This window comes from Nymphaea colorata, chromosome 10 (genome assembly GCF_008831285.2).
Source record: "Nymphaea colorata isolate Beijing-Zhang1983 chromosome 10, ASM883128v2, whole genome shotgun sequence".
Taxonomy (NCBI): domain Eukaryota; kingdom Viridiplantae; phylum Streptophyta; class Magnoliopsida; order Nymphaeales; family Nymphaeaceae; genus Nymphaea; species Nymphaea colorata.
Genome location: NC_045147.1, coordinates 6,582,624 through 6,599,560, shown reverse-complemented (window position 1 = coordinate 6,599,560; position 16,937 = coordinate 6,582,624). Strand labels below are relative to the sequence as shown.

The 16,937-nt window shown below is 36.8% G+C and overlaps 1 protein-coding gene across 1 annotated transcript; it reads right to left on the bottom strand.

Moving 5' to 3' along the window:
* Positions 1-4,736: 4,736 nt before the first annotated feature.
* LOC116262043 (uncharacterized) lies at positions 4,737-11,564 on the bottom strand. The gene is made up of 2 exons (XM_031641055.2): positions 11,137-11,564; positions 4,737-5,058 (listed from the first exon to the last, which is right to left on the bottom strand). The coding sequence occupies exons 1-2, from the start codon at positions 11,350-11,352 to the stop codon at positions 4,903-4,905; spliced, it is 372 nt and encodes a 123-aa protein (XP_031496915.1). The 5' UTR covers positions 11,353-11,564; the 3' UTR covers positions 4,737-4,902.
* Positions 11,565-16,937: the final 5,373 nt, after the last annotated feature.

Sequence of the window (16,937 nt, the reverse complement as noted above, 5' to 3'; positions counted from 1 at the left end):
TTCTGGATTAATGTCATGAAAGAAGAGCTTGACTCTACGGCTAACAACCAGACATGGAGTCTTGTATCGTTGCCTAAAAGAGTAAAACCCGTAGGGTGTAAATGGGTCTATAAGACCAAGAGGGACTCTAAAGGCAACATAAAGAGATACAAGGCAAGATTAGTTGCTAAAGGATTCACACAAATTGAGGGCATTGACTATAATGAGACATATTCACCTATCTCTGCTAAAGAGTCAATCAGGATTGTCCTTGCACTTGTAGCTCATTTTGACTTAGAGCTACATCAGATGGATGTGAAAACGGCTTTCTTGAATGGTGATTTGGATGAAGAGGTATATATGGATCAACCTCAAGGGTTTTCTGAGAGTGGTAAAGATCATTTGGTTTGCAAGCTTAATAAAGCGATTTATGGACTTAAACAGGCCTCACGTCAATGGTACATTAAGTTTTTCGAAGTCATTACGACTTTTGGGTTTACAGAAAACATCATTGATCGATGTGTGTATCTTAAGACATGTGGGAGTAAGTTCATAATTTTGACTTTATATGTGGATGACATTTTGCTTGCTTCAAATGATATTCAATTGCTAACAGAAACTAAACATTTTCTCGCATCTCATTTTGAGATGAAGGACATGGGTGAGGCTTCATTTGTTCTCGGCATTGAGATTCATCGAGACAGATCTAAATGTGTTTTAAGTCTCTCCCAATCAACATACATCAATAAAGTTCTTAAAAGATATGGGATGGAGAATTGTTCTCCTATTTCGGCACCCATAGAGCCTAAATGATTGTCCAAAGAACGAATTTGAAAAGGCACAAATGATCAACATTTCATATGCATCTGCGGTTGGCAGCTTGCAGTATGCGCAGATTTGTACTAGGCCTGACATTTCCTTTGCTGTTGGCATGCTTGGTAGATTTCAATCTAATCCAGGCATGGCACATTGGAAGGCCGTAAAGAGAGTCATGCGGTACTTGCAAAGGACAAAAGATTACATGTTGACATATCGCAAGGTGGACCATTTAGAAGTAATTGGCTATTCTGATGCCGATCTTGGAGGATGTACCGATAGTAGAAAGTCTACTACTGGTTTTGTTTTCCTTCTATCAAGAGGTGTCATCTCATGGGGGAGCAAAAAGCAGACTGTGACTGCTGCTCACACCATGGAAGCAGAATTCATTGCATTATATGAGACTACATCACAGGCAATTTGGATAAAGAATTTCATTTCACAGCTCAAGATAGTGAATTATATTGATAGACCACTTAAGGTTCACTGTGATAATGAAGCTGCAGTGTCCTTTTCCAACAACAATAAAAGTATTACTTCTTAAGCATATGGAACTTAAGTATTTTGTTGTTAAGGAAAGGACAGAGAATCAACTAGTGTGTATTCAACACATTGGAACTACAGATATGGTTGCAGATTCTCTTACTAAAGCGCTAGCATCTGGTATGTTCTTTGAACATGTTAAGAGGATGGGTTTGTGTAGTTCAATGTAAACACGCTATTATGCAAACATTTATGAATGTGATCACATACAGTTTGTTGATTCTCATTAAGTTTGTTGTCTATTTATTTTGTATTCTCATTTGTTTGTTGAGAAGTTTTGTAAGACAACAAAGTGGGACCTTGGAATGGATTTTAAGGCTAATTCATTCATTTTATTTACCCTTGATATCGACTTGGACTAGTGGGAGATTGTTGGGATTTTTCCATCTGGATAGTCCTGCGTCGATACGGGTCCATATCCGTTTCGGACCCTAAGTATAAATACTTGTGTCTTGTGATGGTGTGAGACACATTAAGTTTTACCGTCTGGGTAATCGGTCCCCTTAGCCATACGTGAATTGCCTGTCCCCATCACTGGGCTGTTATGGCTGAGGAGAGAAACTCATTGCCGCCGCCGCCCTTGCGTCTGGGAAACGACTCTACGGGGACTGTAGCCGTTCTTCCCACAGCCGCCGACATTCAGTCGGCGGTCGCCTCTATAGGTTCTTCTTCCGCCCTTTATGAAACACATGAATCATGAATGTCTCTTTCGATTTCTGCATATTCGTTTGTGCGCTATCTAGATTCCTAGCAAAGTTCCAATAGTCCTTTCTATGAAGTGCTTCTTCTGTAAGAACTTCTGTAAGGAGAAGGGACATAGGGAGGCAAACTATGATGGCTTATTGAATAATCAATCCTACATGCTTTGGCATTGTTGTTTAGAACATATATCTAAGGAGAGAATCCAACTACTTGTGAAAGAAGGATTTTTCAATCCATTGATTTCACAAAGTTATTAACGTGTTTAGACTGCATTAAGGCTAAGTAGACAAACACATACACGAAAGGTGCGAAATAAGCAACTGCATTAATTCCTTAGTTTGATTATCTATCTTAGACTTCAAAATTTTCAAATCAAAGGTAGAGATGTATATACAAGAAGTAATATTCAACAAATGTGACAAAATACCTTTACTCCATGTAACATGGGGTAAATTGTGCCATAAAGGTAGTCCGATTAAATAGATGTAGCAAGTACTATGGTCATTTTACTGTGATGAGACAACTAGATGGACCTTGAACACATTTTCTCAAGAAAGAAACGTTGTGCCTCTGTACACCATGCTCAGTAGAGCATATCACAATGATATAGCTGAAAGGAGAAACTGTACGCTTAAAGAAATGTTTTGTGCTATTTTGAATTATTCAACACTCCCTATTACATTGTGGAGTGATGCTCTAAGGATTGCCATGCACATTTTGAGTAAGGCTTTTACGAAAGTTGGTTTTAAAAACTCCTTCTAAGTTACGGATAAGTTTGAAGCATTTGCTATTGTACATGCACATTTTGGGTTGTCCTACAAAAGGTAAGTTATGTAACCCTCGTATAAAGGCTTTTGAACTCAGAGAAAACAGTGAACCAAGCGTATTGATGTCAAATACCATTTTATTCGAGATATTATTGCCTGTGGTGAAACTATTACATTGGTATGGCTAATAACTTGCCAATGCTTTAACCAAGCAAGTTCCAATTGGCAAGTTCAATCACTGCATGAACTTGATTGGTATTTTTACTCCTTAATATGAGGTCGTTTCGGGCTACTTTGGTGAAGAAGGTGGAGTATATTAGCTATTCTGTCAAAATTATGATGGTGTTCAAGTCAAGGTGGAGATTTGTTACTTGTGCCTTGAACTCTACAGAAGAATGTAAATTCACATTGAGAAAGAGAAAAGGCATCTTGGTTTTCTATCTAAGGCGAAGGCTCCATTTTTTTATTTAGAGGCTATTTTCTTGAGGTATTTTAATATCTTTTTTCCTTTCAAGAGAGAGAAAGTTATTTTTCTTTTATTTGGGTTCCCTCTCCTTTTTGTTATTGGTCCTTTCAAGGATTTGCCGAATTTGGGAAAGAGTGGTTTTATTATATTGCCTCGTAGCCTCTATTTGACTTGATTATTAGTGGAATCGTGCTCTTCCTTTGCCCATGGATATAGGCATATCACCAAACCACGTACATCTTGTGTTGGTGCATTGCTTTTGTTCTCTGCAATTTACTAGACAACTTTTGTGGTGGATTACTTCGATCGGACAGTATTATTTTCTTTAATAGATATAAATAGTCATGCAACACTTGACCTAATGGAGATCATGATTTACATGCAATCTAGTAGACCAGTTCTTACGTTGAAGAGTGTGTGAAGTTCAAATAACATAAATGGCTAATTATTGGTGGATAGTGGGTTCGCTTAAAGGGGGTTGAAAGAAGCCTTTCATGTCCGTGTTCTTTTTCTGTGATGATAAAAGAAATAAATAAATAAATGAAAATAAAAAATTTTATAGCTCGCCAATATTGTAACTCGAGCAACGCCAGATTAAAACCTAGTTTTGTAGTAATCTCAGTCACTGTAATCCGATACTTAGATTTGGTTTCCATACATCATCCAATCTCCAATCGCTTACGTTACGTTTTGAATTAAACTGTATCTTTTGTCTGCTTTGTGGATTATAAAGTGCAGGATTTTTCAGTTATTATTCATGTCATGTCACCAGCTTCCCCATCCAACTTGTTCTTTGATTCATGCAGGTTGTTAGCAACATGTGAAAATATTGATGTTGCATGAACAGGAGAACTAGAAGGCAGAATATCCTGTTGGACATTCGTGAAGATATACGGTCACTTCATGTGCTTATTGGGTACACCAAACACGAGTGACCATTGAGACCAAGAGCATTAGCAAACCCTTGCCACGTTCAGGATTCCACCGGTATCAAACAGCGGACAGTCTCAAATAGTCAAGAAGATGCCTCGTGTTAGCTTAAAGCTCCACATTGGAAAACTTGCTGGAAGCTGGCCGCGTGAACAATTTGAGCACTTATTTCGCGATAGCTTGTGAGAAAACATAACTTTACATGCCTCATATTAACAGAGATGCGACACTTGCTACAATTGATTATTGAGTCATGCGATGAACTATTATCGAGTCTCAGATGAGTAGAATCTTCTCAAAAAAAGTTTAAATATCTATTGTTAAAAGGTGGTTTAGGTTCGCTATATTGACATTTCTCAAGTTTTTTTCTATCAGTTCCTTCCCTTTCTCTACAACACTTTTTATAAGGAACTTTGTAAATGTCAAATGCATATTATATTATATTTGCTTTAATGTAAAGAATGAAAACCAAATTATTGTCATTCAAACGATAGCGCAGTTAAGTAAGTGAAAACCAAGTCCGGAAGCCGTCATCCAAACACTCAAAACCAGGTTTCCAATAACTTTCAAACCCAAACTTGTCAGAGAATTAATTCATGACGCAGAAAAGTAGCCCTCATCACTCACCTGGTACATGAACACGTGGATGTTCTCAAAGTGCTTCAACTTGAAGGCATACTACATTGAAACACCAAACTGTTAATGATCCAAGGGTTCGACAGCAGTCTTAAATAGAAGAATGTAAACCTTATCTATAGAGAAATACAAGAAACCTCCCGTGGTATGTGTAACATATGAACCAAAGCTGGTGCCCACAATGCAGTGCCAAGCAGGACCACATGATGAATCAAATTCCTGCAACGAAAAATTTTAATGTTCACAACTCAATACTTCTGCAATAAACTTAATAAGCAACCATATTCTGAATACATTAGTTCTTCCCTACTTTTTGACAGTCAAAGAAAGTTGTAGAAATCAGCAAATAATTAGTGAGACGGACAAGGAGCCTACAGCAGAAACATGGAACTTGGCCTGGCTTTCTGTTGCTTTACTGTATACTACCAGTTTTTCTCAATTAACTCTGAGGATATAATATGAGGTTCAGCATAGCCATGACCATAAATACATTGACCAAATTATTTTGGTCAGGTATGTCAATTCATGTACCTAAAAATATAAAGTAGCCAAATTGGGTTCAGTATTTCCGCTGTAGATGCTACATCATGCATTTGAAAGAGCATTGAAAATCCAAGACCGATTAAGAAGCAATTTAGAGAAATTAAAGCTAAAGATGCTGTAAACAGAATAAATGGTCTGCTAGTTTCCCTGATCAGCAGTTGGACATATAAGCAAGGTCTTAAAGCACTTCTCCCCTAGAAAAAACCATATTGAGAAGGAAGTTCATGAAGAGAAAATATAGATTAAAAAGAAGACATTCTCGCATAAGCAGTATTGACTGTACAGTGTCAATCAGCCATGCGTTTGAAAGAGAAAATAGGAGATCCAAGGTAAATGACCAACATAAAGAAAGTAAAGCTGATAAAATTGCTGTAAAAAACCTCTGCTATTTACAAGTTCTTCCTAATAGGATTTGAATTCCCTAATCAGCTTTTCAACATAAAACCAAGTATGCAGTCTGAAAGCACTTCTCGTCCTAGAAATAATATATTGTGAGAGAAGTTCACGAAGTTAGTTCTTAGAAATATTGACAAGAAAAAAACATAAATTCTTCCATATCCAGTATGCAAGTACAGTGCTAATCGGAGAGCCAGAAAACCAAATTCTAGTAGAAAATAAAGACAACAAGCTCTTAAATAAGGCCTTCAGACTCATAATGCCAAATCCTTCTACTGTAAGCTTGAATTGCTGAGATCACTTCATCTGAATAGATGACGTCAACACCTCCAGGCTGTGTGTCTCAAAACCTCCAAATTTGTAGCAAAATTTCTTACAGGGTTGTCACACCAGAGTAACTTGTCTGAAATTGGAGTCAACCTGGTTCCTAAGACAATCACAGGCAACATGTTCTTTACCTAAGCTGTAAGCTGTAGTACATGCCAAAATAGCTACTGTACAGATGTTTCATTTAGTTGAAATGGTCCCATCATATTCTTGCCTATCTTAGGCACTAGGCATCTATAACATCCATTCTCTGCGCCCACTGAAAGGACAGGCATGATTTCTGGCGTCTGTTTATCCTTTGTTTTGATGTCTGTTTGTCATTTGACAAGACAGACAATAAATGTGGATTTATGGATCTGAAACATAAAATAAAGGTCCAAACTAAATAACTTAATCAAACAAATAAAAGCAAATCCATTCTAAGATCCAAACTAAATAAATTATGTCTGTGTCAATCTCCCAAATTGAAGAATTTAGCTCCAGACAAATGAATGAGTGCTGCAATGATGATGACAGGCTTGATGGGGCTGCCCCTTAGTCTGCTTGAAGCATGTATGTGGGGGTATATTGGCCTTGTTGAGGTTGGATGGGAACAGAATCCATTACTGAAATAACACTACATATACAGGAGTCCTGTTGTGAGCCCAGTGCTAACTAGCCTCTGCCTGGCATATGACTGGTCTGAGCCTGCTAAACTGAGTCTGATGATTCATATAACAATAGGGAAATAGATCAATCATGAAAGCATGTCAATATCCACCGTTTTGACATTCACCCCAAATTCCCCCATAAGACAAACTGACAAGCTCTCACGCCTTCTCAAGCCTTTCGCCCCCAGAAGAACTACTTTAACTGCTAGGTAGACAAAACAAACTTTTCTCTAATGGAATCTGAACGACTATGTCTTCCTATGGCCATCATGAAGTCTTTTTGTCATACTGCCTGGATCACCCAATAGAATATGACAGATAGTTATCGCAACCACATTACACTATACATGATCCTGGTAAAAGTTCTACATATAGATTTTAACTAAGCACATATGGGTGATAGGGACTTCATCTTTCATTTTAAACCAAGACAGCTTGTAGGGATGGATTATCTTTTTGGTCTTTAGGTTCAGAGCATTAATGCTACCTGCGGAAGCCATATATTCACAAAATCTCCTATTTATAAAGAGTAAAGATATTACAAACATTACCCCTGCAGTGACAGTAGGTCCTAGAAATATTGGTCTGCAACAACTTGGGGTCAGATGGGGTTCTTGGGTCACCTTAACATGATGCACAGAGAACAAATTGTGCATGGTGTTCCCTTCACACATCAGAACCTCCCCACTATTATTTGAATCAGTCTTTGACTCACTTTGAGTGTCTTCGTTCTCTTACGGGTCCCTTCATTAGGCACTACATTGACAAATTTTTTTACCATGGTAGGACACTAGGATGGACATGACCTAACTCCTAACGCCTAAAACAATGGAAAAAACGTCAACACTTTAAGGGACTTATGTATTAAATTCATGACCTTTTGGTCATTATTGGACGGAGGTTGGGTTGGAACTCTGAATTAGAGTCTACCAACTTTGATGAGTTTACTCCCCAAGTTAAAGCAGTCGACTTAGGTTAGTTGAAGACTTCACCCTCCGACATACGAGACTCCTGTTTACGTCTAAGGGATTCCTCCACTTTCATTGCGTAACTGTTGGCATTATCTATTATCTCTAATGTAATGCAATTGACAACAAAATAGATAATAAGTGAAGACCAAAGATACACGTGGTTACTTGTTGGCTCTCAGTCTCCACAAGCTAAAAACACAATGATGGGCGATGGAATTTGGTGGTATAGTTTGTGATAGTCCATGTCCCTTAGTGAAGCTCGAGGAATTCCTGGTTGCCCTCTCAGTGAAATTTGAAGGAATAAGCTTTGCTTGCATCAGCCGCTGCATCTCTACCCATGTGCGAACTATGTCTGGTTCCTGCCTCTCTTTGGAGCACTGCAATTCGACCCACCACGTCTATGCAAGCACCATCAACTTTGTAGAGGTTAAAGAAACTTGATGGTGCTCTGGAACTACGTAGTAGTCGAAGGCAAACTTTACAACATAAGTCCAGTCAAAGAAAGTCTCAATGTCGAACTTTTCCATGCAAGTCCAACTTTAGTTCATATCTAGATGGCCTCTTATGTGCCTACTTTGGCCTCTGATTTTTGTCCACCAGTCCTCAGGGGTGCTTGTGCCAAAAGGCCTTATCCTTTGGATCCTTGAATTCAGTAAAGTCATCACCTTGGTCAGCATATGACTATGGGCATCAACACTCTGTCCTAACTTGCAGGCACTCCAAGGATACCAACCCTCATTGTGCCTATGTGTCTATAACCCAACGGGTGGCCTGTGAGTGACCTTCTGGTACTAGTGGTGCTACTATAAGGTTTGGTGTGTCGAAATATATATATATATATATATATATATATATATATATATATATAGTCATATCTACTACAATGGTCAAAGGGTATAGTTGTCCCTTTCTATTTTGTTCAGTTTGTCCATCCGTTTCTGTCATAACTATGTACTAGGTTATTTATTGTCATTGTTTTTATAAGTAACGGGCAATGTGGTTAGGTTATAACCCTCACTAGGTGAGTTTTCTAATTTGTCTTGAAGAGGATGGAGTCAAGTCTATGTCACACGGGTACTCCTTAAGGAGGAGTACCCGTATGGTACGGGTACGGGTACGGCCCTGGTGCGGTCAACACAGTACCGGGTACGGTCAACGTACCCGGGATCATTTTTGTCCATTTTTGAACTCGGTCAACTTTGACCAAGTCCAAAGTTGTCCAGTTTTTGAGTTGAAAATTAAAAATCCCCCTCTCTTTTATTGTTTCCTTTTTCGTTCTAAACCTTTCTTGTACATAGTTCCTCACAACTTTTCATTTAAAATCTTCCATACAATGTTTCGAAAATCCATTCCTTCTCTATAACTTGACTCTTCGATAATAGTGTGAGCCATAACCATAGCGATGTCAATATATCTTAAAAGTGTGACCTGTTGTTCCTTCTAATCTTGATGATGCGACGGAGAATCAAGAAAGCTGATATATTTGTATGTTAATTACTTCCATACTGTGTTTTGTGAATATGTTATTCATTTTGAAATTTTTTGACATATATATATATATATATATCCGCGTGTGTGTACAGTCGTACCCCCGCACCCAAATTTTTTGAAAATGGTCCATACCCGTACCTATGTGACATAGAGTCAAGTGTGGCTGTAGTTGTTCTACTCTTGTGCAAAATGGAACCACAATAGATTATCTTGTTTTTTGTGATTGGTGTTTGTAACTCTGAACATGGTATCTATCAGAGCCAAAGAATGTGATTTTGGCATTGATGGATGGATGCTATTCGTTTCATGAAGTAACATTTCATATTCCATGGTAAGTGATCTTTATTTGTGGCTGCCTGTGGAGTTTGGCTACATGCTTTGTTTTGGATCAGCTTTGGGCGAGGTTTTTTGCTGTTGAGCCTTGTACCTAGCCATTGAGTAGATGCCCTCTCTATAAATAGAGGGCAGTCCTCCTCTACTTTTCAATCGTTTGTAGTTTTTCTTATCCATTCTAATAAAACTCCTATTTTCAGATTTCCGCCTTACTGCACATCAAGTGTTTGTGATTAGAGTTCTTTGAACCCAGTGAGAACAGATCCTTGGTGCTCATTTTTGGTTCTTAATCAGTTCTTGCTAATTTCCATTACCCATATTTCCTCTTCATATCACAAGCCAAATTTGAGTCAAATTGGTCCAAGCCAAGCCTACTTGATTCTTCAAGGACTCAAGTCAAGTCAACCTGCTCCAGCTAAGCTCAGCTTAGGAAGCAAGTTCAGGCTCAGCTGAAAATGTATTTTTCATATATGTATTAAACAAGCTTACTCAAGCCTAAACAAACCAGGTTTGCTGAGCGCAAGCTTCATTCAAAAAATTTCTCCGTAAATGTTTAAACAAACTTACTCGAGCATAAATGAGCAGACCTCACCTAACTCAAGCTCAACTAGTTAAAGATGGCAAGTGAAACGTTTTACTCAAACACAGTTTATTTAGTAGACAAGTTGAGCTGCAATCGTGTTTAGATAAGTGAGCTCGAGTTGAGATGAAGCAGCTTAACTCACTGTGCAACCTGCCCATGTGCGTAGCAGCATTGATTCAAGAAGAGCCCAATAAATGTTTTATGAATTTGAATCCCAAGAAACTAAATAAAGTGCACTGAGGTCCTTAATGGCAAAGAACATGTTCCATGTGCTTAGATTTCAATTCTTGTCTTCTTCTTTTTCATGATTAGTTAATCCTTCTTAAACTTTAGTAGAATGAGTAATATCAATTATCAACCACCTTAAGCACAGACATATCACGTTGGAAAAAGGTCCAGTTTTGCTAAGCAAAAGAGGCCAACTATTTCCGCTGTTCCTATTCTTGCTTTTGCGTTATTGCACCTTTTCATATGGCACTGATCTCTTAGGCGTAGGCTGTTTTAGCTGTATTTGGTTTCCGCTAAAGAGAGTAAACAATAAATAAAAGTCGATAAACATTAATCAAGTACTTTTATTGCATCAATACAGCATAATAAGGAAGGTAACATAAATATTTAACCTGAGCATATTTCATCTCGAAGTTTAGTTTCGGCCGGCTGACACTGAGTCTTACTAACATATTAACTTTCAGGGATATGCACAGGAACCTGATGCAGAACCAAGAAACGAAACACAACAAAGAACTGCATTTCCAAATATTGCTAGTAACCAATAAAAAAAAGGATTATAATCTGAAAGAAAAAAACAAAAACAGAAAGGACCATTATCTAAGAAAAAGAAGAAACAACCAAGAAAAGATTTTTCAATGAATGCCACGGTGCTTGAAGGATGAAAAAAACAAAAAAGGGAGCAAAAACAGAAAAAAGGAAGGTTTGAGAGTGAGGATGAGCAATGACGAGGAAGGGATAAAAGGGTGGAAGATGGAGAAGGGTGTATCTTTACCCTTTTAATGGCGAGGGCTAAGCATTTGCTGTCGAGCTTCTCCATTGAATCGAGCATTTCCCTGGCACACCTGAAAGCTCGGTTCTGGAGGTGGGTGGGCATGTCAGAAGCGCGCAGTCTGACGTTACGCAGCCGCTGCTCCCCTGCCTTCTTCTTCTGTATGAGGGAGTTCAGGAATTTGCTCCTCTTCTCTAGCTCTTGTTCTGCTCTCTCCATTGTTTCACCTCACCATATATTTCTCTCTCTCACCCTGACCAATTCCAACCCTCTGTCTTCTTCAACCATGGCCTCCTCGTGTACCATTCAAGAAAATATACAATTTGAGAAAATAGACTCCTGGAGAACGACAGGAATTCCCTTGGAAAAATATAGCCCGTCTCTCTTTTTACTTTCGCTTTGCACGGTTTTCCTCGGCCTTGCCTGGTGCGGGTCAATGATCTAAATTTACGGGATGCGTAGGCAGTCCGCGGCCGAAGCGGGTCATCTGCGCGATGTTTGTGCTCGGGACTTGTGGCATGGTGTGAAATAACCAAAATATCCCAGTTCATTAAAAATGGGACAGTTACAAGGACAAAAAAAGAAAGAGAGAAGGAGATTGTAAAAATCATTGTCGAAAATAAAAATTTCCTTTTTTGAAAATCATCAAAATACGCTGCATCCCCTTTCTTTTTCAGTGGATATTAATCGCATGCACAACGCCATCAAACAAAAAAAAAAAAAAAGGCTCTCTGATAGAATGAGTTGCGTGCACCACCAATGTACAAGGAAAAAAACGAAGTGAGAGCAGGCTAATTTGGTGATTTTAAAAAAAGTAATGTTGTTATTGGCCTTTTAACTTTTACATTAGCTTTTTTTTTTATCGTTTTCACTGATTGGTGTTTTTTTGGTCATTATGCAATCTAAGTGTACAATAGATGCCTTTGACTGAGTGACAAATGAAAAATGAACAATCTAGAAATGCCCTCGACTTATCCCCTAAGTAAAGGCATGTTTCGAACATATTTCCTCCACTGTTTGTGCACATCTCACCTTTGTTTCCACAAATCCACTTACCTCTTCGTTTCCACATATGCTTATCAAACTCCACTATTTCTTTCACTCTCTGCCATTTTCCCTCCTCTTGAAGCATCTGACAGCTTATTTTTTTCAGTCTTCCTACCATCTGCCCTCCCCTTGAGGTGTCTAACCTCTAGTAGGGACCTGCTGGTAGATGACGTCTTCATTATACAAATATGTGAAGTATATAAAAACTTTGCTAGAAACTTATTAACATTATGCATGACAATAAGTATTTAAGTCACTTGTTATATGTTCAAGGGAAGGTATTGGAAGAGCAGAATGTGAACGAGATTTTGTCCAAACATAGTTTTACTAGAGCATATAGTACTTGGTCATGATCACGTCCATTGAGAGACACAATGGGATTTTACACATGTTTATAATCTTCTATGTCAGATTACACTCAAGCACCATCTGCAAAAACATCATCATTATTCTAGCATCAAGTATGTGTCAACTATACATTATCATTTTAGTTCAGTTTATTTGGATTATATAATTGTCATTGAAATATCTATCTATTGAAAACCTGTTTATTTAGTGGTGAAGTATGTGTAACTTTGCAGATATCATTATCTAATGTTAGCTTCATACATAACATACAATTGTATTAGCATTGTACCGTTATTTCAACTATGCAACCATACTATAGTAATGGCAAAAGAAGCATAACATAGTAATCATGTTGTATTTTTAAAATGCTAGGATCATTATGAGGACCTATGCTTTACTATTTTAGTTCACATGATCGATATGATGCTACTACAATTTTAACAACGTACTAGTTTTTGCTATTGAAGACTTGAATAGTTAGTGGTGAAATATTTGTAAATTTAAAGGGACATTTGGTTGTGTTCCATGAATATGCCCTAATAATTGGGCTATATTCATGGAACACCATGTTATAGTGTTTCATGAATCTAAACCATTTTTTGGAGTAGGTTTGTATGACACTATTTACTATTATATTAACCAAAGACCCCCTAACGAAATAATTGTTTTAACACTGTGAGTTTATTGTCATTATACCATTGTATCGACTTTGCAGTTGTAGTGTAGTAATTGTATGACAAGCATCACATGGAATGGTATATTAAGTTTCATAAGATGCTATTATCATTATGACAACATTTCATGTTTAGCTATTAAAGGTTTGACTATTAAAACTTTTACATGTGACTTTAATGCAAGCCTGATCTATGACACAATCAGTCTCCTATCATTTACCAATATATTGACCATACTACTATACTATAGTTATTATGTAGTCCTAGCATTTAATAAAAAGTTGTCACATTTTTTACAAATGTTGTTACTATTGTGACAACATACAAAGTTTAACTAAATTGTGGCCTATAAATGCAGTTGTAAATGTTGAAGACAGCAATCATGAAAAGACAAAAGAGATGGGTAAAAAAAATGTAATTAGTGTGATTATATTGAAGAAGATTTTGAATGGGGTACTTATTTGCCTAATATGCATAAATCAGGGAAAGATTTTCTAGTATTTGCATGCATGAATTAATAGACTGGTGATAAATTCTATCGCGTTTGTGAAAATTATTTTGATGAACATGAAATAGAGGAAAGTATTCTAGTGGATATGTGCATGCACATACAACACAATAGTGATCTTGACACAGGTGAGGATTATCATGAGGTGCATGGAGCAAAGGATAATATTCCAATAAATGGGTGCATGAACAAATAAGTGATGAATTTTATGCATGCAAAGATCATCTTGATGCACACATACTAAGGAAAAGTATTTTAGCATATATGTGCACACACAAATAGAAAGTGGTAAGTTTGATGCACATGAAGGTAATAAGAACACACATAGGGTAGAGGAAAGTATTCCAATAGATATATGCATGCACAACAAGGCTATGGTGAGAAGTGATAGAGGCAAGGGACCTGGCAAGGGCTATGGGCCCCCTTCCCACCTCCCCCTTTTGATTTTGAAAAACAAAAAACCACATGTTAAAACTTACAAAAATTATGGTCTCACCCCTTTACAATATATTTAGCCCTAGTAGAAATTTTGGAAAATATAATTCGGCCTTCTTAAGAAAAAATTCTTGGCTCCACCACTTATGGTGAGTTTGATGCTTACATAAAGGAATGAAATTTAGTAACAATCAAGAAACCTTCAACTTCTAGAACAAGTATGCTTTCAATCTTGGGTTTGGAGTTCAGCTACAAAGAAGAAACTTTCATCTTGTATAATTAGTATGCACTCACCCTTGGGTTTAGTGTGTAGAAGTTGAGAAAAAAAAATCAAAAAGTGGTTCTTATATATATATATATAGGGGTATGTAAAGATGTGGATCTCATACAAAAGATTGTAATTAAGGGGCTTTTAAATGGTAATTTTTTTTGTTAGAATGTTCATTACCGATCAGAACCACTTCTTGGCTACCCTTACAATTGCCTGCATGTTGGGGCCATGTTAAAAGATAACACACGCTCATGCAGCAATTAAAGGGTTTATGTTTGATGCTAGTATCTCTCTAAGGCAGATATACAACTATATCGACAAGTGGGATGAGCAAGACAATGCATCATTTAGACCATCAAACCTAAAGAATCACCTTCAGTGAAAGAGATAGAGTGTTATGAAGTGGTGAAATGCATGTTGTAAGCTATTTCCAAATGAATTGAAAATGGGTTTTGACTTTTATATTGCCTTCCAAATGGATGAGCATATGTCAAGAATTTTTTTTTTGTATTTATGTTCATGTTTTGCTTTGTTCCAGGTGCACAAACTTATCAAACATCACAAACATAGCCAATTGACTAATCACATGAATTTATAGCATATTAAAATATTTATCTAAAAATCAGTGTGCTATTCTTTGAACTTAGAGCAAGAGACTCCAATCCTAGGTTACTAGTGAAGAAGAAATTGGGGACAAGCATCTATAAATTGACACATCTTGCAATCAGAATGTGGAAAATTTTGTATACGTAAAAATTATGTTATAAAAGTAAGTATTTACATCGTTGATGCAAATTGGTTCATAAATTCTAACTCCATACACAAGGCCATTCCAAAGAGATTCTATGAGTGATTAATGCTTAATCATTTTCCTATTTGCCCAAATTGCACAAGAGCATCACTATAGAAGGCATGTATATCATTGAAAGAAGCTCCAAAGATTGTTGTTTTTAGAAAATTATAAATTTGTAAAGCAAATAGATGTAAATGATAAGATCATGACAAAATTTTTCTTGAAAATCCTTTCTAACTAAAAGTGTTGGAGTTAGTTTTCATGATAGAATTGTTAGCATGAGTGCATAAATTTAAAATGATAAACTGTAACTCTTTTTCTCAAAAAATTGTTATGAATGCATATACCAAAAACAGTAATCATTTCTAAATTACCTTCAAGTAATGAGAATATGCTCAAGAAAAAACTATGTCTTGATACTATCATTCATGTCCATTTATATTATAAGTTCATCAAATTTTCTAATGCCAACATTTGTCATCACTAGTCACATATAGATGCCAGTATAGTGAAAAGCTCCTTCATATACTTCAGCCCTTGAACAAATTTGTGTCTTTTCTACAATTCATTTGTGGAATTTCTTGCTTACAATCTCTTTTACCAAGTGCAAATATGAGAGATAATCCATGAACATCTAAGATAAGAATCCATCACTCCAAGTCTTTTGAGGTAAGGATGATGGGGATTTATGATGGTAGATCATTTTGAACGTCAATCATTATGATAGTATGTTGGGATAGTTACATGTCATGTTGACCATCCATCACAATACCATTTTTGTCGTAAATTAATGAATTATGAAAATGATGATGAGTCTTTATGACCCAGAGCATCATGAACCATTGATCATTAAGGCACACATGTTAGCTTTCTTCATGCATGCTGTTGGACAAGTGAGCAAGCAATACTCACAAGAAGAGGGCACTTGTCACTATTGAATGTCGTTTGTATGCTAGTAACAAGTAAATAATAATGAGAAGAGGGCAGATGTCGTTCTTGAAGGCCACTTTTATGCTAGAAGATTGCATTAATAAACTCCAATCTCACATGTCTAGTGCATTTTTGGATTCTAGATGAAATTGGTAAGCAATTCACAAAATTGTGTGCAAAAATATCATCTAGTTTTTGCTAAAACTAAGCAAAATCTTGTCACTATGTCACTCTCACTTCACTTAGTGAGACCTGATTTAATTTCCTGCTCAACCAAGATTAGTCAACCTAGGCCAAACTAAGGTCAGGTTCAACAACTCCATTTAGCATAGGGGGAGAACTTGGGAAATATAATTGGAAGTGTTAGCTAGGCTTGTGGAAAAAACCTTCAATTACCCCCAGTTTCCCTTGAATTAAGGTACTTCAAAGACAACTTAATTTTCTATTATTCAAATACTATGCTCACTAATTTCACTCTCTTAGTGGCCTGTGTCAATCTATGTATTATTTTGAGCTGAATTTTAAAGGGATTTTTTTTAAAATTTCTGCATTTTTCAGCATTTTCTATTTGTGACAACCCTGGTCTAAGTTCCTCGGCTACCTAGAGAAAACTCCATTAAGAACCTTTCTAGAGTCCAATTTATCTAGTTTTCTTCATTAGTTTGTCACTTTACTTGTGGTTTTAGCATAAATTGAGGCTGGTCAATCTCTAAAAATTGAATTATTAAACAAGTTTTTGCTGTTTGATAAATAAGAAAAATGAAAGCGTAAATAATCCAAAAATCCTAGAAATTTGTC